This window comes from Nicotiana tabacum, chromosome 3 (assembly GCF_000715075.1).
Source record: "Nicotiana tabacum cultivar K326 chromosome 3, ASM71507v2, whole genome shotgun sequence".
Classification (NCBI taxonomy): domain Eukaryota; kingdom Viridiplantae; phylum Streptophyta; class Magnoliopsida; order Solanales; family Solanaceae; genus Nicotiana; species Nicotiana tabacum.
In genome coordinates this window covers 202,419,017-202,441,278 of record NC_134082.1, presented here as the reverse complement: position 1 = coordinate 202,441,278, position 22,262 = coordinate 202,419,017, and the positions used below count along the sequence as shown (strand labels likewise).

General features: G+C 38.6%; 1 protein-coding gene across 1 annotated transcript; it reads left to right on the top strand.

Annotated features, from left to right (window-relative positions):
• Positions 1-6,161: 6,161 nt before the first annotated feature.
• On the top strand, positions 6,162-22,220 carry LOC107825823 (uncharacterized). The gene is given in 18 exon segments (XM_016652741.2): positions 6,162-6,674; positions 6,767-6,885; positions 7,254-7,299; positions 8,070-8,142; positions 8,229-8,286; positions 9,024-9,119; positions 9,407-9,524; positions 9,591-9,857; positions 10,619-10,720; positions 10,823-11,180; positions 11,272-11,385; positions 12,245-12,870; positions 12,972-13,168; positions 13,749-13,971; positions 14,812-14,931; positions 17,631-18,404; positions 18,951-20,582; positions 20,585-22,220. Coding segments are annotated over 18 exon segments (6,456 nt in total). The 5' UTR covers positions 6,162-6,578; the 3' UTR covers positions 22,022-22,220.
• Positions 22,221-22,262: the final 42 nt, after the last annotated feature.

Below are 22,262 nucleotides of genomic sequence, written 5' to 3'. Positions count from 1 at the left end.
GCTAAATTTCGATTACTTTTGAAACTGGGCCATTTTTGAACGACCAATTGTAAATATGGCTATTTTTGAATTTCTCCCTATATTAGTGCTAACAAAAGCCCAAACCAAAACCAAATCAATACTAGTGCTAATAATAGACATTCAATTCAATACTACGAACAAGAATGTATTGAATATCTATTTTTTATTTTGCAATAATTTAGATAAAATGCATAACCTATTTGAATAATTTAGATAAAATGTATAACCTTTTACCCAGCGAGTATCCCGTCTAATCTCGAAGAAGTAGAGACGAGAGGTCGACTTCGACACTTGCTAGTGGTCTAATAGTAATATTATTAATGCGATCAATCACGAATTTATTAAGAACAACAGTAAATTCAAATAAGTCACGAAACAGGTAAAAGTTCATTTTTATTTAAAGTCTCCGGATTCATAATCCATTAGTTAACAATTATCTCAAGTCGGGGAGAGCAAATATCAATATCAATAAATCTCAAGGCAAGCAATACAAGCATGCATAAATCATATCGAGGACGTACGGCCCGATCCAACAATATTTAAACTGTGCACTGGCAGAGGGTCGAATGACGCGAACCATAGATGCATCTATTTAATCTACCAAGGCGTTCGGGCCGTTCCGAAATTAAACACATACAGACAGTCAATCAAGAAGTCAACAAGGAACAATTATCCAAAGAAAAGCCAATTCTCTTTTAACAAATTTATAAAAAGGAAGTTTAATCCTTTTAGAAATTCATTTACCAATTCGATAGGATTTAAGCAATTCATCTGTTAATAAGGTTACAAATATTCCAAGTATAACATGCTTTTTTATCCTAGACTACCTGGACTTTCACATGATAGCAACTACACACGGACTCTCGTCACCTCGTGCGTACGTAACCCCCACAATTAGGAGCACATAACCAATTTCACCTATGAGGACAATTCCTTCTTACAAGGTTAGAAAGGAAACTCACCTCGCTCTGAAGATCCATAACCGACATTCCACGCCCTTCCGAAGACTCGAATCGATTCACAATGCTCCAAAACCAGCCAATAATTATGCAAATCCATTAATATATGTTCAATTACTCATTACAGTCCAATTTATAGCAATTCCTAACCCCGATCAAAAAGTTAACAAAATTGCCCTCGGGCCCACGTGCCCGAATTACGAATTTTTTCGAAGATAAAATTTACCCATGAACTCACGAACTCAAATATATGATTTTCTCTTAATTTCATACCCAAAATAGTGGTCAAAATCTAAGAATATCAATTTTCTAGGTTTTCTTCAAAATCCAAAAATTTCTACTAATTTACATGATTTTTCATGATAAAATCTAGATATAATCCAAGAAATTAACTTGCAATAGGTGAGAATCACTTACCGTGACATGGATGATGAAAATGGAGCTCCTCGCGAACGCGAAGAACAATACCATACACCAGCATCAGCTATTGCAAAACATCCCGAAATAATCCGAAACCACCCCGAAACACACCCGAGGCCCCCGGGGCCCCCGTCCAATCACACAAGCCAGTCCCATAACATAACACGGACCTGCTCGAGGCCTCAAATCATATCAAACAACATCGAAATCATGAATCGCACCCCAATTCAAGCTTAATGAACTTTAGAACTTCAAACTTCTACATTCGATGCCGGAACCTATCAAATCATGTCCGATTGACCTCAAAGTTTGCACACAAGTCATAATTGAAATTACGGACCTATTCCAACTTCCAGAATCAGAATCTGACCTCGATATCAAGAAGTCCACTTCCGGTCAAACTTCTCCAAAAACCTTCAAATTTCTATCTTTAGCCAAATGACTCCAAAGTGACCCACGGGCCTCTGAATTCACTTCCGATCGCGCTCCCAACACCAGAATCACCATACGAAGCTATTCCCAGACTCAGAATCCCAAACGGACATTGATAACACTGAAATGCACTTCAACCCAAACTTATAAAATTCTTCCAAAATGCTAACTTCCACAATAGGTACCGAAACATTCTCGGGTCTTCCAAAACCCGGTCCAGACATATGCCCAAGTCCAAAATCATCACAGAACCTGCTGGAACCTTCGAACCCTAATTTCGAGGTCGTTTACTCAAAAATTCAATCTTAGTCAATTCTTCCAACTTAAAGCTTCCGAAATGAGAATTCTCTTTCCAAATCAACTCCGAACTTCCCGAAATTCAATTCCGATAATGTGTACAAGTCATAATACCTGAAGTGAAGCTGTTCATGACCTCATAGTGCTGAACGATGTATTAGAGCTCAAAACGACAGGTCGGGTCGTTACACCAATAATTTTTACTCTTAACAAGCCCTATCACCTCTCCAAATCAAAACTGTTTAGACTTGAGACATACTGGTGCTATCACCCTGAATTTGATAATATTGTCAGAGATTTTTGGTATAGAAACAACCTTCCCGCGACTACTACTTCTTTCCAACAAAAAGCCTCAAAATGGGCAAAAACAATTTTTGGCAACAATAGTAAAAATAAACTAAGAATCCTAGCTAGACTTAAAGGTATTCAAGCCTCACCTCGTTATCCTAGTAGCCATTTCCTTCCTGGAAAACGACCTTATTAATGATTATAATAACTTGCTGAAAATTGAAGAAGATTATTGGAAAATCCGCTCATGTATTAACTGGCTTAATGATGGAGACGCTAATACAAAGTTCTTTCATCTCAATGTAGTAAACTGCAAAAGAAATAATAGGACAACTTTCTTTAAGGATAGTGAGGGTAACTGGATCAATGATCCAGCACATATATTAAACCACACATATACCTATTTCCAGAAAGCCTTTCAATCTGAACACATAGAAACTCCCTGGAAAAATATCATGGCCTCCCCCACCTCCTTTGACAATACAAACCTTACAATCCTAGATCGACCCTTACAAGATTTTGAAATATCACGTGCTATATTTTCTTTTAAACCCTTTAAAGCACCATGCCTTGATGGTATTCACCCCTTCTTCTATCAAAAGTATTGGTATATAGTTAAAAAATCTTTTGTTACTTTTTGCCGGGGAATCTTTGAAAGCCTCTCAATTCCTGAGGCACTCAACTCAACGTACATTTGTCTAATACTAAAATTCATAATGCAAACAACCTCAATAATTTTCGACCCATAGGTCTTTGCAATACTATCTATAAGGTTATCACCAAGATCATTGTAAACAAGCTCAAACCCTTCCTTGACAAACTGATAGGACCCTACCAATCCAGTTTCCTCCAAGGCAGACTAACTAGTAATAACGCCATTATTATTCAAGAGATTATTAACCATTTTCAGAAAATCAAAGGGCGCCAAGGGAAAATACTTTTCAAGATTGACCTTGAAAAAGCTTTTGACACACTCGAATGGTCTTTCATCTATAAAGCCCTTCTTTTCTTCAAATTTCCTCCACGAATCACCAAACTTATTATGAGATGCGTTAGTACCTCAACAATAGCAATCCTGGTCAATGGGCCAAAGACCAATTTTTTCAACCCATCCAGGGGCATAAGATAGGGCGACCCGATGTCACCCTACCTTTTCATCCTCTGCATGGAACTTCTTTCAAAATACATCAACCACCAAGTCAAAATTGGGCTTTGAGATCCAATTAAACTAAATCCTTATGGCCCATCTATTCTATGCCGATGATCTCACTCTTGCGGCAAATGCAAATTTAAAATCAATCCACTCAATAAAGCATTGCCTTCAATTCTTTTCCCAGATCACCGGTCAAAAAATCAACACTAGCAAATCCAAAATTATTTTCTCAAAAAATTGTGATACCACTACAAGAAACAATCTAGCCAATATCCTAAACTTAAAAAGTAATGACAATTATGGCAAATACTTGGGATTTTCCATTCTTACACATAAGCCTAAACCTTCCGACCTCCGTTACATCATTGATAATTTGAATTCTAGATTGGCAAACTGGAAAATAAATTTTCTTTCTATAGCAGGGCGAACCACTCTGGCTAGATCAACCCTTAACTCCATCCCAAACCATTGTATGCAATATATAGCTCTTCGTGCCTCAATTCTCAAACAAATTGATAAAATCCAATGAAACTTCATTTGGGGAACTACTAATTTAAAAAAGAAAATCCACTATATTAAGTGGGACACCGTTACCTCCCCAAAAAAGCTGGAGGCTTAGGCCTTACGAGAGCAGTAGATAAAAATAAAACTTCTCTAGCTAGCCTTGCCTGGCGACTATTCACTAACCCAGGTTCCATTTGGGCAACCACTCTCATTAGCAAATATAGTAACAAAAGAAAGCCCTCCTCACATTCCTTCATATGAAGGAACATATTAACTGGCTGGGACACCTGTCTAAAAGCCTCACATGGATAATTGGTCCGGGCAATATTAGCCTCTGGACCTCAGCATGGATCCCAAGTCTACCACCCTTAAACACAGTTATCCAAGGACTTCTAACCCAAAGCGAATCTACCCTAAAAGTCAGTAATCTGTGGTCCAATGATCACTGAGACATCTCAAAAATATCCTTCGAACTCCCCCTCCCCCCCACATATCATCTCAAAAATCATTTCTATGAGCAAACCCAATGCAGAATATTCCAAAGATATCCCGATGTGGTCACTCACTTTCAACTGTTTATTCTCTACCAACCCAGTCTACAAAATAATCTCCCCCAACCTTCAAATAACTCTAATTATCACTGCATTTGGAAGCTTAACACTCTTAATAAAATAAAATTCTTCCTTTGGCAGTGTTCCCACAATCGCCTCCCAACAAAAAGTTACTTCACCACATTGGTATGAATGTAGACATCATTTGCTCAGTTTGCAAAGGTGCGGAGGAACCGATTTAAATTGCAAAGGTATGAACCGGTTTGAATGCCCTATAGCACAAACTTTTTGGAATGAGGTTCACCCTGATATTCTTCTATTAAATGTTAACGACGCTCACCGACTCTTTATTCTTTAAAAATCTAATATCAACATTGACCGTATAGGTATTTCATGGCTAGAATTCTTTCCATTTGCTATTTGGCACCTGTGGCTAAATAGAAATCATAACTCCTTCAACAATATTTGGAACAACCTTTCCACCAATACTGTACTGATGCATTCCGTAAAATTTAAGTACTGCACCAACTCAAATCTTGAAAATCCTCTAACCTCAACTATCATTGTCAAATGGCACCCGCCTCACACCACTGCCTTAAAACTCAACATTGATGGAGCTTTTAAAGAAAAATACAAAAAAGGGTATTGGGGTGGTGGTGGGTGGGGGGTTTCGGAACCATCAGGGGACTGAAAACTAGGATACTATAGCGCAAATTTTGGTCTCACACCAATTCATATGGAATTACTAGCTCTCAAATTGGGTTTACAACTGGCGTGTGAAACAAACCTATCCAACTTGGAAATCGAAATTGATGCACGGATATACTAATCCTAACTGATAAAAATAACTATTACACTTATGCTAACATTATTAATGAGTGCAGGTCATTACTGAAGAGATTGGGTAATCCGATGATCCGGCATAACTTCCGTGAAGGAAACAAGGTGGCTAGCTTTTTGGCAACTGAAGGATCAAAGCAACCAAACATTAACTTATTGACAATCTTGCACCAACCACCTACAAAGTTTTTGAAGCTACTCTATGATGACAAAATTGGTGCCACTATCGCTAGAAATGTTTCTGTAAATGTACTTAATAGACTAGCAGAACTTAAAATCCTAATGTTAGCTATTTTACTAGTACCAGTAGCTATGATAGCCAAAATACTGATCATCCCCTGAGAAACTCATCTTTATGTATTAATGCTTGTTAATGAATGATAATTTCGTTTTTCTACCAAAAAAAAAAAAGTTAAACTATTTGTCTAAATATCATTATATTTTCTTCATTAAGTTCAATTGTGTTTGACATTCATGTCAACAATCTCCAAAATAAAATGTAAATTTTATACATGAGGCATTCATATAATCTTTAACATCAATAGTTCACAGAATTTTCTTCTTAAAAGATTATTAATTATAGGATTGTGAGTGTTTTTAATGTTGGGAATTCTTATTTTTGCTTGTATTATGATGACAACATAGAGTCAATCGGAAATTGTTAAGAGAAAAAGGGACGACAGCTAAGAAAGCACTGGTCGGAGTAAGCATAAAACCGGTCTACAGCTAAATTCCAATCAGCAGAGCAAGAAAAAATTGCAGAAACGAACCGGTTGTAACACACATTTTAAGCCGGTTCCGTTTTCTACATTTACCAAAAAAAAAAAAGGAAAAAAGAAAGAATTCAGCAACAGACAGGACGATGCAGCAGAAATAAAAACAAGAAATATTGGTGTATCCATGTGGGAAAAAAGATCCCAATGACTAAATTAGAAGACGAAGAACAATCATGCAGTCGCCGTTGAATATTCAGAAATTTCGAAGTCTGTTTTTGCTTCCATCTGAATTGGGGATCACACAAAGTTACAAAGTGGACATTTTTCTGTTGGGTATGAAATCTGAAGTTCGTAATTCCAACAAAGTGGTGTAAGATTGAGAAAAAAAGAAGAAGAAATGAAGGCAGGGAGTGCAGCAAAGCTGATAGTAGACGCGTTGCTTCAGAGGTTCCTTCCACTTGCTAGACGTCGCATTGAAACCGCTCAAGCTCAGGTACTTTTTTAAATTTTTTTGATAGGTATTTGTGCTTAATTTTATTTTGAATTAGGTTTTGCAATTTTGTTCTGAAATTTGGGGAAATGCAGGATGGACAGTACCTTCGGCCATCTGATCCAGCTTATGAGCAAGTACTGGATTCATTGGCCATGGTTGCGCGTCACACACCTGTTCCTCTTCTCGAAGCCCTTCTAAGATGGAGAGAAAGGTGCACATTTTCACTTACAATTCGTCCTAAGCATTGCACATGGTTTTTGTTTATGTTTCAAGTTCAAGTGTATTTTTCATCTTTGCTACCAATTCAAGCAAGTCTATTTAGGTGAAAGGAATTGTGTACTTTGTACAGTTGTGTTAGCAGATCCATTTGATAAATATATATTGTTCAGTTGTTTCCCTTACATGTGCTGTATGAAGATGCCAATAGCTACTTTTTTCATTTCAAAAGATTTACATACATGATAATCCGTGATAGGTTATTCACTAGCTTTGTTAACAATTAATATAAGTATTTTTTCCATTTTGGGACATCTCAAAATATTTGCCACGATTCCAATGATGTACTATGGTTGGTTGCAGTGAATCTCCCAAAGGTGCAAATGATGCATCAACATTTCAGAGAAAGGTTTGTTAATCTACCAACTCTCTAGTCCCTGACTCTTAGCATTGAAGTATCAAACTGATTGTTCCTCTGCACTTCCATTTTCTGGTTGTTGAACAAGTTGAATGAAAATGACTTATTACATAATCTATGGAAAAGCAAAAGAATGGAACTATGGAAGCCACTTCTATTAATCACAGATGTAGGCCAAAATTACATCTGTGTTGGACAGTGAAGCTATTTCCAGGTGAAATGGATGTGCGCATGCTCTCACTTTTAGAGAAACTTAACTTTCCTAGTACAGAACCTCATGCAGTTGGATCCCCTCAGGGACATTCGATAAAATTGGTGCACCCCATGCAGTTGGCCTTATAAAAAAATGAAGCGAACCTCATGCTGCAAAGGAAGAAAGTAGAAAGAAGAGACTGCCCTTATAATATATGAAAATAAATCTGAACTACTCTAACTGAGTATTTTTAATATGTAACATATTTTAACCTCAAATGCTTGTGTAACGACTAATGAGCATGAAGACATTGCTCATGTATAATTTACCACTACTCACTTTTTGCCTAATGATACCAAAGTGGTACAGCATCATAGGTACTTCACATGCTTTTTTTTTTATGGGTAAACTTTACATGCATATATTCCTTTTTTTAAGTATGTGAATAAGTTTTGTATGGTTTAGCAACTTAAGTGGTCATATTTGCTTAAGCTCCTGAGTAAGTTCTTCCATGGTTCTTAACATTTCTCACATGCTTATTAAAAAAGTAAGTTCTTCCATGGTTCAGCTTGCAGTGGAGTGCATCTTTTGCTCTGCATGTATTCGCTTTGTGGAGTGTTGTCCACAAGAAGGACTTACAGGTAAATTCGCAGACTCAGTAGATCTACCTTTCTCTAGGGAGCTAATCCACTGCTATTTGAGTTTAACGTGCTTTTCTGAACTGCAGAGAAGCTTTGGATTGGAGTTGAAAATTTTGTATTCGATTGGCTAATAAATGCAGACAGGTCGGTTAAAGCTGGTTCATAACTTATGGCACTCGGTTTCCTATTTGAGTTTGCCAGAATAATAGTTTAATTGGTTGGCAACTGCTTTGGTCCACCTTTTTCATTCGTTTCTCCTGTTGTGGTTTATCCTTATTTACTGGAGCCATAAATGTCACTTCAGTATGCTTTTCATTCCTCTTCCTGTTTTTTTTCTCTCTTCTTTGCCATAACATATTCAAAGTACAATTTTTTTTGTAACAAGACCTTGTCTTGTCCAACATGCAAGCAACATTTCAAACTTTTGCTGTATTGCAATTTACCATCCTTAAAAAAAGGTTCCTGGTTTTCGTAGAGGGTATGACTGGCAAAGCACAGTAATTCTATTGTATTAGAGTATTCTTCAAAAAAAAAATTTATTAGATAGGTTGGAGTAATGAAGTAATAGAAGTGAATGTATATAATATTTATTACCAAAATCCCCATCTGTATTAGACGTTTTGGTCTTAAATGGACTTCTGCAGGCCTTTCCATGCCGGATGTACTGATATTATCACTCTGGCATGATTACTTTTATTTTGTACTTACCAAAAAACATTGCTTTTATATTGTAGATATATTTATTTGTTTCTTTAGCTATTTAGACAGCCAAGAGAGATTAACTGATCAACATTGATTTATTCATTCTTGACTTTGATGTCGAATTATGAAATAATGATAAACTTTGAAGCTATATGCTGAACCAATGTTACCTGTTGCAGGGTTGTTAGCCAGGTTGAGTATCCTTCATTGGTTGATTTGCGGGGGCTTCTTCTGGACTTAGTTGCTCAACTCCTTGGTGCTCTATCACGGATCAGGTAATTGAAGGAGACCCAACTTTTCATAGCCCAATCTTCAAACTCACACTTGATCCTTCGATAATTACTCCTAAGAGAGCTAAGCAAAATGAACTATGTGCTTTGCCCCTTAACATGTTTCACGTGAAAAGTGACATGTTAATTCCATACAAATGTGGTAATCTTTACCCTGTAGACATTATAGAATTTGTAATTGTAGCAAGAAACCTTGTTGATCAATGAGAATGTGACTTTCAGGGCCATGGCTAGTTTATATGTGTCTTAATGTTTCCCTTATGTGTCAACAGATTTAGTTCGGTGACAGAGCGCTTTTTCATGGAACTCAATACTCGTCGTATAGATACTAGTGTTGCTCGAAGTGAAGCACTTAGTATTATAAATGGGATGCGCTATCTGAAATTAGGGGTACGTGTTATTTATTCTTGCTGAATAAATATGCGTAGGAGCATCATAATGATATGTTATTTCCAGGTGAAGACAGAGGGTGGACTGAATGCCTCAGCTTCCTTTGTGGCTAAAGCAAACCCTCTGAATCGTGCTCCTCATAAACGGAAGAGTGAACTTCATCATGCCTTATGCAATATGCTATCAAACATCCTAGCACCTCTGGCAGATGGTGGCAAAGGTCAATGGCCTCCCTCAGGCGTAGATCCTGCACTAACTCTATGGTATGAAGCTGTGGCACGAATAAGGGTGCAGCTCATGCATTGGATGGATAAACAGAGCAAACATATCTCAGTAAGCATAGGAAGCCTTTTATAGAACTTCCACTTTCAGTATCATCTTTATTTGGTCATAAGATGTGAAGATAATCTTCTTTAGTAATACCTAAGGAAGAATATCAAAATTAATTTTTTTTTTGTTTGCTGTCAAACAGTACCTCAAGTTTGTTCTATATCAAAGTCAGTTGGTTTTCCACTTCCTGCTTGTTGACCAAGTTAGCTTCTGTATCATCCTTTTCTCCATAGAGCATGCAGGAATTCTTACATATTGGTTTTTGGGGTCGGATTTCTCATTTGGTGTTGCTGTCTCATTTCTGGACTATTAGCAGATATTTTATATTGTATGTGCCTAGAATATCATTTAATGTGCCTACAGTTTTCATGGATTAAATCTTCTATTGTAATATTCTGGTATTTTAGCAAGAAAAACTTGGAATCCAGTGAATAACAGGAACTTGTTTTACTTGTTCCCTTCAGTCAGCTCAATGGACTGTATAAATTGGCATCTAGAGAATGAACCATAGTGCTCATTGTAATTAAGAAGTTACAATGGATAATGACCACTCAGCTTGTCTTGAGCTTCATGTGGATTTAGTATGTGAAGAGCACATGCCCTCTCCGTTAGAAGGAACACCAGAATATAGTGAAGAGTCCTCCCATAAATGCTAATATTACTGTTCCAGCCCCCCCCCCCCCCGCCATGGTTGTAATTACTTATTTCTATGTTCTTAGACTGTTTGGTAATTTCTCTAATTTGTATGTGCTTTGCAACCCCAGGTTGGCTATCCTTTAGTTACACTTCTTCTGTGTCTTGGTGATCCGCATGTTTTTCTCAGTAACTTTGGTCCTCATATGGAGCAACTGTATAAGCATCTGAAGGTAAGCTGTAATTAAAGTTTTTATTAGCAAAAAAGTAAAGCCTTGTTGTGACTGCCTTTTTGAAGATTTTCCGCACACATTTAATGTTGATCCTTTTCACAGGACAAGAACCACCGATTCATGGCCTTAGACTGCTTACATCGTGTGCTGAGATTCTACTTAAGTGTTCATGGTGATTCCCAGCCTCCAAATCGTGTATGGGACTACCTAGACAGCGTGACATCACAACTCCTTACAGTTCTCAGAAAAGGCATGCTTACACAGGATGTACAACACGATAAGCTTGTAGAATTCTGTGTGACGATTGCTGAACATAACATTGATTTCGCTATGAACCATATGATATTGGAGTTGCTCAAGCAAGACAGTCCAAGTGAAGCGAAAGTTATTGGTCTTCGTGCTTTGCTTGCCATTGTCATGTCTCCTACCAGTCAGCATGTTGGCCTGGAAATTCTCCATGGTAATGATAACGTACTTGGTCTCATTGGCACTTTCTAGTCGTTTGGCGTTTCTATTCTGGATTCATGACTTTCTTTTATCACATATGGCAGTTCGTGGTATTGGCCATTTCATCCCAAAAGTGAAGGCTGCAATTGAGTCAATTTTGAGATCTTGTCATCGGATGTATAGCCAGGCTCTTCTTACTTCTTCAAGGACCACCATAGGTAATTATCTACGGTACAAATAGCTTATACTCTTGAATATTAATGGGAGGTAACTTGTGTATCTGTATGATAGTTTTAGCTGATATCTGAGAATTTGATTCAAGAATTTTTTACTTGTAATAAGACCAATTGATGTTGGTAGTATCAAAAATGGATACAGACAATACACCCTTCCCCTCAGTTTTTGTATCAATCATGCTTCGTTCTTGTGTCTACTGGCTATAATTTACAACATTCCTTATGGAAAAGGGGTGAGGATGCGGACCTTATCAAGCCCTTTTCCAGCCTTTTGACTTGTAACAACTACTCAGCCATATATGATTTCTTGAGTCAGTTGAAGTTTCTGCATTGCTATTTCTCTTTTAGGAATTCTACTTTATGCTGTTTGGTGATTATCTATATTATTTATTTGCCTGAGCAGCTTTTTAAACTTTTTTCTTCAGCATCTAGCTGTGGCAGCTTGGAACTTGGATAAATATTTTGTAGTTTCACTTAACTGTATGAAAATGATAGTATGTAGCACGTGTTCAGTCTTCTTTTTTCATCTCATGCCGCAAGATTGACATATTAAACTTTGGTTATTCACTTCTAAAATTTACAACATTTGTAGTTTGCATTCACCGGTGAATACTCTTTTTGATCCTGCTAGTTGCTGCTTGCTTTTATATCTGCTTTGTTCTATATTTATGGTTTGAGATGTAATGTTAATTCACCACCCACACTTTTTAGGTTGCTACTTAATAAACTAGCCGTTTTTCCATTGATCTCCTAAACAGTATCTTTCTTTTTGTTAGATTGAACTGCCCTCTACATTGTCTGAAGTAGCGGTTTTATATATAAAACTCTTTTGTTGCCCCAGATGCTGTAACAAAGGAGAAGTCTCAGGGATATCTATTCCGCTCAGTTCTGAAGTGCATACCATATCTGATTGAAGAAGTTGGCCGAAGTGATAAAATTACTGAGATAATACCTCAACATGGCATCAGTATTGATCCTGGTGTGCGTGAGGAAGCTGTACAGGTACTCAATCGGATCGTGAGATACCTGCCACATCGTCGCTTTTCAGTTATGAGAGGGATGGCAAACTTCATTTTACGCCTTCCAGATGAGTTCCCTCTTCTCATTCAAACTTCTCTGGGGCGCCTTCTGGAGCTCATGCGTTTTTGGAGAGCTTGTCTAGCTGATGATAAGGTGGAGTCTGATGTTTCTGATGCAAAGCGTGTGCAGAGAACTGAGGGATTCAAGAAGTCTTCTTTCCACTCTCAAGAAACACTTGAATTTCGTGCTTCAGAGATAGATGCAGTTGGTCTTATATTCCTTAGTTCTGTGGATAGTCAGATCCGGCACACAGCACTGGAGTTACTGCGCTGTGTTCGTGCTTTAAGAAACGATATACGGGAAGTCTCGTTGCATGAGCGATCAGATCAGATTTTGAAACATGAAGCTGAGCCCATATTCATAATTGATGTTCTAGAAGAGCATGGGGTGGGTAGAATTCTCTTTCCCTTTTAATGCATCCTGACATTGTTTTATTTTTAAATTAGGAAGTTCTAGTGCATTTCTAGTAAGGATCTTTGCTTCTGCAGGATGATATTGTTCAGAGTTGCTACTGGGATTCGGGGCGTCCATTTGATTTGAGACGAGAGTCTGATCCTGTACCACCTGATGTTACTCTCCAGTCTATGCTATTTGAGAGCCCGGATAAGAACAGATGGGCCCGCTGTCTTAGTGAGCTTGTCAAGTATGCAGCAGAGCTGTGTCCAAGTTCTGTTCAGGAAGCAAAGTAAGCAAGTTTTGGAAATTTAGACATCTTAAACACGTGAAAATGTGCAAGCTTCCTTCTTTAGTATGTCGTTATCTTTAGTGAGCACTTCTTGGTATATTTAGGAAAGTCAAAAAGACCCTGTTGTGGAATGATTTGTGTGTACTGGTGTTCCACCTACACCTACAATTTTGCCAATAGCCTAATGTAAAAAACTTAAAACTGTAACAAAATTCTTTGCTTACCCTTATCTCACGAAGTGTTTTTCCTTCTTTCTTCAGGAAAAATACCTATGAATGCCCGTTATGTTAGGTGATAGTTTTCTCCTGACTTTTGGTATATGTTCATGCTGTGCATTGCTTGATGGATATCACATTTCTGCTATGACATATTCCCTGGGAAGTCATCATGTTGCATCCCTAGAAAATATTTTACCATGACACATGCCTTCCGTAGGGCTATTTTGGTCATTGTAAAAGAGATTGAATATTTGAAGTTCCATTTCTTGATCATCCATGCAATTCCTTATTTTAAAGTCTCAAACTTGAGTCATTCTGTGCAGAAAGCTTGAAGTTTCATCTTATATTGATGTTGCTTGCAGATTGGAAGTTATTCAGCGTCTTGCTCATATCACGCCTGCTGAGTTGGGAGGAAAGGCCCATCAGTCACAGGACACTGACAACAAGCTAGATCAATGGCTGATGTATGCTATGTTCGCATGCTCATGTCCACCTGATAGTAGAGAAGGTGGTGGCTCGGCAGCAATAAAAGAACTTTTCCATCTCATCTTCCCGTCCTTAAAGTCTGGTTCTGAAGCAAATATAGTGAGTAGATACCACCAGAAATCTTTGTGATGGTTGCAAAATTTTCATATTGCCTATGTGTTCATTATCACTACATTTATATGTCGGTGTTATAAATTTATAGACATTTCCATGCTAACACATAGGAAATTTTGTAATGCCAGAAACACACCCATGACATTATTGTGATTAACTTGGATTGATGTGTATTTTCACTGGGGATACTTGAGCATCCAAGCTCCAAATGTATATTTGGTTTCAAAGTTATTAAGACACTACTTTCTGGAAAAAAAATTCCTGACATATTAGCCATTAATAACTTGCTTAGAACAAATACCTTGATTCTGGAACTTTGAAGAGTGTCAAAACCAAGATTTATTTGGTAAGCACTGGAAGACTGTTCGTAGGAATGGTGGGCTGAGATCGCTTATATCCAATATCAAGGGGTTTGCTTATAATCCTGTAGCTGGTCCCTATTTGACACAGCCACACTGATAAGCCTCATGTGCACATCAAATGCTGTAGTATTGGTACTTGTCGAAATAAGTTTTTTGGATATTTTATTATACGAATTTTTTAAATTAAATATAAGAGCCCAAGAAACAACCTCTTGCAGAAATGCAGGGTAAGGTTGCGTACAATAGACCCTTGTGGTCCGGCCCTTTCCCGGACCCCGCGCATAGCGGGAGCTTAGTGCACCGAGCTGCCCTTTTTTATAAGAGCCCAAGAAACTATGTTATAGATAAGTTCTTTTTTTCCATAAAGAAGTATTTGCATGTTTGGAAAGGGTAGGATTGAAATAAAACTCTTCATTGAATTGGCGTCCATGTGTTAAATGACTTTTTCTTTTGCTTGTTTTAGCATTCAGCTACAATGGCTCTGGGCCACTCCCATCTTGAAATATGCGAAGTAATGTTTAGTGAGCTTGCATCTTTCATTGACGAGGTCTCTCTGGAGACGGAAGCGAAACCAAAATGGAAGGTAATCTTTTCAAACATTTTCTTGTCATTGTACTTCTCTTTTTGTGTTCACTTTCTTTAAATATAACGTCCCTTTTTGTTTCTTCAGATGGATTGAGCAAAATGATGTTTTATCCATTTATTATTATTAATAAGTAGCTTGGGAGTTTTTTCATGTGTGTGTGCTAGTATTTAAGACATATAAAAGTTTAACTCCTTATGGTTCTAATACTACAGTAGAAAACGATCGGGCACACAGTGTTGTAGAAAAACTTGAAGCAGTCAACAAGGAGATGAAATTGTTAAGAAACAACAACAACAACTACGCCTTAATCCTAAGCTAGTTGGAGTCGACATATTCATTTCGCTCTTTTTGGACCCATTTTATTCTATCATTTAATATTTGGGTGTTCTCTAACACTCGAGGTTCTAACTTATAAAAGAAATGCTAATGTTTTCCGCATGTTTTACTGACATCCATATATCTAAACAGACAAAGGCTCCTAGCGACATTGGGCCTAATGTAAGCATACCTCAAAGCTAAGCTTTAATTCCAACTAGTCAGTGTCTCCTACATGAATCTTTTGCTTCCAATTTGTCTTATTTTCTCAAAGAGATTGTACGTCTTTTGAGATAACTTCCTTCCATGTGATTTTAGGTCTACTTTGTCCTGGTTTCACACTTACGGGACGACACATTTGGAGGTCTACGTAGGACATTTACGAACCATCTCAACTCTCAAGCAACCTTCTCTTACTTTATCCTCTATGTGTGCTACTAGAGGATTAAATGAGAATATGTCGCTTAAGATGGTTTTGGTCATATCTTATATGAACTTTCAAAGGCATCTGTCTGTAGGTATGAAAACCATGATGATTGACAGATAATATCATTAAGAAACACACTTATCCAAAAAAAAAATCGTTAAGAACTATCAAAAATTTGTGTTCAATGGGAATCAAGAAGAATTTGGAGTAAAGCATAGCCAAAATTTACATTGGAATAGCTTACTTGATTAATACATATAGAACAAGTTAGACTATGCAAGTATTCCAAAACCAGAGTTCTTTTCCTTGTTTTGTTTTTTCTTTTCCCCCCTCTAGTGTTTTTGGGCCAGGAAAGAGAACAGCTATTTTGAGTCGTCATGAGCTCTTTGCTTTCTCAGGTTTGAGCTCTTTCATACAGCACACCTACTAGGTACATTAACGCTTGAGTGATAGAGTTGTGCTTAAAATAAGCCTTATTGAAATGGCAGGTTAAAATTTTTTTGCTTGTAGGAATGCTAATAGTTGCACATATGTAGCTGATGACGTTCTTGTATACATCTTACTCTGTTCATAAAACTTTTGACAAATTTATATGTTAAGCAAGAACCCCAATCTTTATGGGGCAATGTGATCAAAGCAAAGTATGGTGAGGAAAATAATTGGGTGTCAAAAAAGTCAGAACATCATATGGAGTAAGTGTGTGGAAGTCCATCAGAGAACTTTGGCCTATAATGAAGAATCACTCCTCCATAAGAGTGAGCAACGGAAGGAACACATCATTCTGGAATGATAATTGGTTAGGAAACGGAAGCTTAAAGGAAAGATACCCCGATATGTTTGGTTTAGCACAAAACCAGCATAAGACAGTAGCTGATATGAGGAGTCATCAAGGATGGGAAATCGTTCTAAGAAGACAGTTGAATGACTTGGAGATAACAAGACTAGCTGACCTTTACAAAGAGCTGGAAGCATTAAAAGGATTACAGGAAGGTTTTGATTCACTTTGGTGGAAGAGGCACAACAGAGGGGTTTACCGGGTGAAGGATGCATATAAGATTTTGAATCATAATAATCAACAGTTGGACCCATGGCCTTGGAAACATATATGGAAAGATTTCCATACAAGGTAGCTTGCTTCACCTGGCTACTAGCAAAGGAGGCGGTATTAACCCAGGATAATCTTATAAAAAGGGGAATTTCTCTGTGCTCAAGATGTTTTCTGTGCGGGGAAAATGCAGAAACTGTCACACATTTGTTTCTACATTGCAAGATTACAGACCAACTATGGAAAATCTTTATTAGTCTTAGGGGTATTTCATGGTCAATGCCATACAGGCTTAAAGATGTCCTTTATAGCTGGGAAGAAGCTGGAGCGGAAGCAACTAGTAGAGATAGATGGAGGACGGTCCCGACTTGTATATGGTGGACAGTTTGGAGGGAAAGGAACAATAGATGTTTTGAAGATAGAAGCAATCCAGTGCAGAAGATTAAACTCAATTGTATTCTTCTTTTTTGTTTTTGGTGCAAACAGATTTACATAGAAGATACATTGACAATCATAGACATACTAGGATCTTGCTAGGTTTCGAATTAGAAAGTCTACTAATCCTCTCCATGTAAATCTGGTTTTCAGTGCAACCCATGTTTTGCACTGATGTTTTTAATATATACAAGAGTTACCAATTCAAAAAAAAAAAAAATGTTAAGCAAGAATGAAATGAGATGTCAAATTCATTTGTTGTAAAAATATACTACAGTTTACAGACACATCTATTACATGCGTATGAGATTTCCTAATTTATGCTAAAGAAAATCACAGGCATGAAACTGCAGCTACATAGTCCTTTGAAATACCCCATGCCAAAGCTTGTGCATTGCTGATTCTCTGTGTCATTATCTGTACATATTCTGTGCTCTGGATCTTTTTAGTAGAATTTCAATTGTTTTATTGCAGAGCCAAAGGTCCCGTCGAGAAGAACTTCGTGTCCACATTGCAAATATATACCGCACAGTAGCTGAAAACATCTGGCCTGGAATGCTTAGTAGGAAACCTGTTTTCCGCCTACATTATTTGAAGTTCATTGAAGAAACAACCAGGCAGATATTAACAGCGTCTGCTGAGAGTTTCCAAGATATGCAACCACTCCGTTATGCACTTGCTTCTGTACTGAGATCTCTGGCCCCTGAATTTGTTGAGTCGAAATCGGAGAAATTTGATATTAGGACTAGGAAGCGGCTTTTTGATCTTCTGCTCTCCTGGAGCGACGATGCTGGCAATACATGGAATCAGGAAGGTGTTAATGATTATCGACGCGAAGTAGAACGATACAAATCTACTCAGCACTCTCGATCAAAAGATTCTATAGACAAACTCACATTTGATAAAGAACTGAATGAACAGGTAGAAGCCATCCAATGGGCTTCCATGAATGCAATGGCTTCACTGTTGTATGGACCCTGCTTTGATGACAATGCGAGAAAGATGAGTGGCCGGGTAATATCTTGGATAAATAGTCTATTCATTGAGCCTGCACCAAGGGCTCCCTTTGGGTATTCACCTGCTGATCCAAGAACTCCATCTTATTCAAAGTATACTGGTGAAGTTGGCAGAGGATCAACTGGTCGTGATAGGCATAGAGGAGGCCATCTTCGAGTTTCACTCGCAAAATTAGCTTTAAGAAATCTTCTTATAACAAATTTGGACCTGTTTCCTGCTTGCATTGATCAGGTGCTTATTTTTCCTACAGCTTGTAGGAAGTTCATGGTGCAATTCATTCATTTGTTATACGCCACATTTGTTTTTGTGGAAGCTTTTATTCTGATTTTATGATAAAAAAGCATTCCATAATCATATTAGCCTTCTGAAAAATGAATTTTATGTGACTTGTCAATATTGTGGGTGTGGGTGTGTATAGTGTCATGATTTTATGTGCTATACAATCCCCCAGCTGTTTCAGGAGGTAAACCATTTTAATAAGTTAATAATTTTCACGGAATTTTTTGTTGGAAAATTAGTTGCCTCTGTTTCTTTTAAGAAAGTGGAAATGAGTTGCCTCTGTTGTTCCTTCTCTTTAATTGGAACAGTGGTGGCATTCTTATATCATTTTTATCTTTTCTCTTTTTAGTATCAGTAAATACGGTTCAACATTCAAATCCCTTTGCTTTACTTTTTTTGACATGGAGCAAGTTATAACACTTTTCTTGCCCTTGGCAGATGTTTAGCATATATGTTGTTATACCTTTGAAATACTTATTAAGTCTTTCGTTGTTACAGTGCTACTACTCTGATGCTGCAATTGCAGATGGCTACTTCAGCGTGCTAGCTGAAGTCTACATGCGTCAAGAGATTCCAAAATGTGAAATACAAAGACTTTTAAGCCTGATCCTCTACAAGGTGGTGGATCCTTCCAGACAGATTCGTGATGATGCCCTTCAAATGCTTGAGACGCTTTCTGTCCGCGAATGGGCTGATGATGGGATGGAGGGTTCAGGAAGCTACAGAGCTGCTGTTGTTGGGAACCTTCCGGACTCATATCAACAGTTCCAATACAAACTCTCCTGCAAACTTGCTAAAGATCATCCTGAACTGAGCCAGTTGCTTTGTGAAGAAATTATGCAGAGGCAGCTTGATGCTGTTGATATAATAGCACAGCATCAAGTCCTCACCTGCATGGCTCCATGGATCGAGAATCTCAATTTCTGGAAACTTAAGGACTCTGGCTGGAGTGAGAGATTATTGAAAAGTCTCTATTATGTGACATGGCGACATGGTGATCAGTTTCCTGATGAAATTGAAAAGCTTTGGAGCACAATTGCTAGCAAACCAAGGAACATAAGTCCAGTTTTAGACTTTTTGATTGCAAAAGGGATTGAAGATTGTGATTCAAACGCATCAGCTGAAATAAGTGGTGCATTTGCTACATATTTCTCTGTTGCTAAAAGGGTTGGTTTATACTTGGCTCGTATCTGCCCCCAACGTACTATTGATCACCTGGTTTATCAACTGGCTCAGCGTATGCTTGAAGATAACATAGAGCCTCTGAGGCCTAGTGCAAACAGAGGAGATGGTAATGGAAGCTTCGTATTGGAATTTTCTCAGGGGCCATCTGTGGCTCAAGTTGCATCAGTTGTAGACAGTCAACCTCACATGTCACCTTTATTAGTTCGTGGATCCCTTGATGGTCCTCTAAGAAACACAAGTGGGAGCTTGAGCTGGAGAACAGCAGCGGTTGGAGGCAGAAGTGCGTCGGGCCCCTTGAGTCCTATGCCTGCTGAGATGAATATTGTTCCTTTACCTGCTGGACGGTCTGGCCAACTTCTTCCATCACTGGTGAACATGTCAGGGCCATTAATGGGAGTACGGAGTTCAACAGGAAGCTTGCGAAGTCGCCATGTCTCTCGAGACAGTGGAGACTATCACATTGATACTCCGAATTCTGGGGAAGAAGGGCTGCACTTGGCTGCTGGAACTCATGCTGTTAATGCGAAAGAACTTCAATCAGCATTGCAAGGTCATCAGCAGCACTTGCTCACTCATGCAGATATAGCCTTGATTTTACTTGCTGAAATTGCTTATGAGAATGATGAAGATTTCCGAGAGCATTTACCTTTGCTCTTTCATGTCACTTTCGTCTCCATGGATAGTTCAGAGGATATTGTTTTGGAGCATTGTCAGCATCTTCTTGTTAATCTATTATATTCCCTTGCTGGGCGTCACTTGGAGCTGTATGATGTTGAAAATAGTGATGGAGAGAACAAGCAGCAAGTAGTAAGCTTGATAAAGTATGTTCAATCTAAGCGAGGTAGCATGATGTGGGAGAACGAGGACCCTACGGTTGTGAGAACAGAACTGCCAAGTGCCGCACTCTTGTCTGCTCTAGTGCAGAGTATGGTGGATGCTATCTTCTCTTCCAAGGAGATCTACGGGAAACTTGGGGAGCAGAGGCACTTAAATGGGCTATGGAATGCACATCAAGACACCTGGCCTGCCGCTCACACCAGATTTACCGTGCTCTGCGGCCTAATGTAACTAATGATGCTTGTGTATGTTTGCTACGTTGCCTTCACAGGTGCTTGAGTAATCCAGTACCAGCTGTTCTAGGATTTGTTATGGAGATCTTGTTGACATTACAGGTGATGGTGGAGAACATGGAGCCAGAAAAGGTGATATTATATCCCCAGCTTTTCTGGGGTTGTGTTGCCATGATGCATACAGACTTCGTTCATGTGTATTGTCAGGTGCTGGAGCTCTTTTGTCGTGTAATTGATTGTTTATCATTCCGAGATAGAACAACTGAGAACGTGCTTCTTTCAAGCATGCCCCGGGATGAGCTTGATTCAACTGTTAGTGACAGTTCTGACTTCCAGCTGGAATCTCGGAATGCTTGTGAGCCATCACCCTCCAATGCAAAGGTGCCAGTCTTTGAAGGGGTGCAGCCGCTTGTTCTTAAAGGGCTTATGTCAACTGTCAGTCATGGTGTTTCCATTGAAGTTCTGTCAAGGATCACTGTGCCTTCATGTGATTCCATCTTTGGTGATACAGAAACACGCCTGCTAATGCACATTACAGGCTTACTTCCCTGGCTCTGCTTACAGCTTAGCCAGGATGCAGTGGTCGGTCCTGCGTCACCACTCCATCACAATTATAAAAAGGCTTGCTCTGTTGCAACCAACATAGCTGTGTGGTGTCGAGCTAAATCAATAGATGAATTGGCTGCTGTGTTCATGATTTACTCCCGAGGTGAGATCAAAAGTATAGACAACCTTCTAGCTTGTGTTTCACCATTACTATGCAATGAATGGTTCCCCAAGCACTCGGCTCTAGCATTTGGGCACCTCCTACGTCTTCTTGAGAAGGGGCCAGTTGAATATCAGCGTGTCATACTTCTTATGCTGAAGGCATTGCTTCAGCATACTCCGATGGATGCTGCTCAGAGTCCACATATGTATGCAATTGTATCTCAGTTGGTAGAGAGCACTTTGTGTTGGGAAGCACTTAGTGTATTGGAAGCGCTCTTGCAGAGCTGTAGCTTACCTGGATCACATCCGCATGAGCTGGCGCATTTTGAGAGTGGACTTGCTGGCGCTGAAGAGAAGATTCTTGCACCTCAAACCTCATTTAAGGCTCGGAGTGGGCCATTGCAGTTCGCTATGGGCTTTGGACTTGGAGCTGGTTCTACACCAGTTGCCCAACCAAATGCATCTGAATCAGGTTTATCGGCCAGAGAGTTGACACTGCAAAACACGAGGCTGATGCTAGGGAGAGTGCTTGATAGTTGTGCACTTGGGAGAAGGAGAGATTACCGAAGATTGGTTCCTTTTGTAACAAGTACTGGGAACCTATAGCAATATATTTTGCACATTATTTTGGTAGAACAAAGTTTGAAGATCCAGGGATTGGCTTTGTAAATATGTGTAGTCCTTGTTTCACTATGTAGAATTAGTTCAGTTACTATATTCAGAATGCACCAAGCTCCCTCGTGTAAAACATCGATTGTTATCAATAGCTTTTGCCTCTAATCAATTACTAAAATTTTATATATTTCAATTAGTCTTGCAAGGTTCTGCAAATTACTTTGGTTTAGCA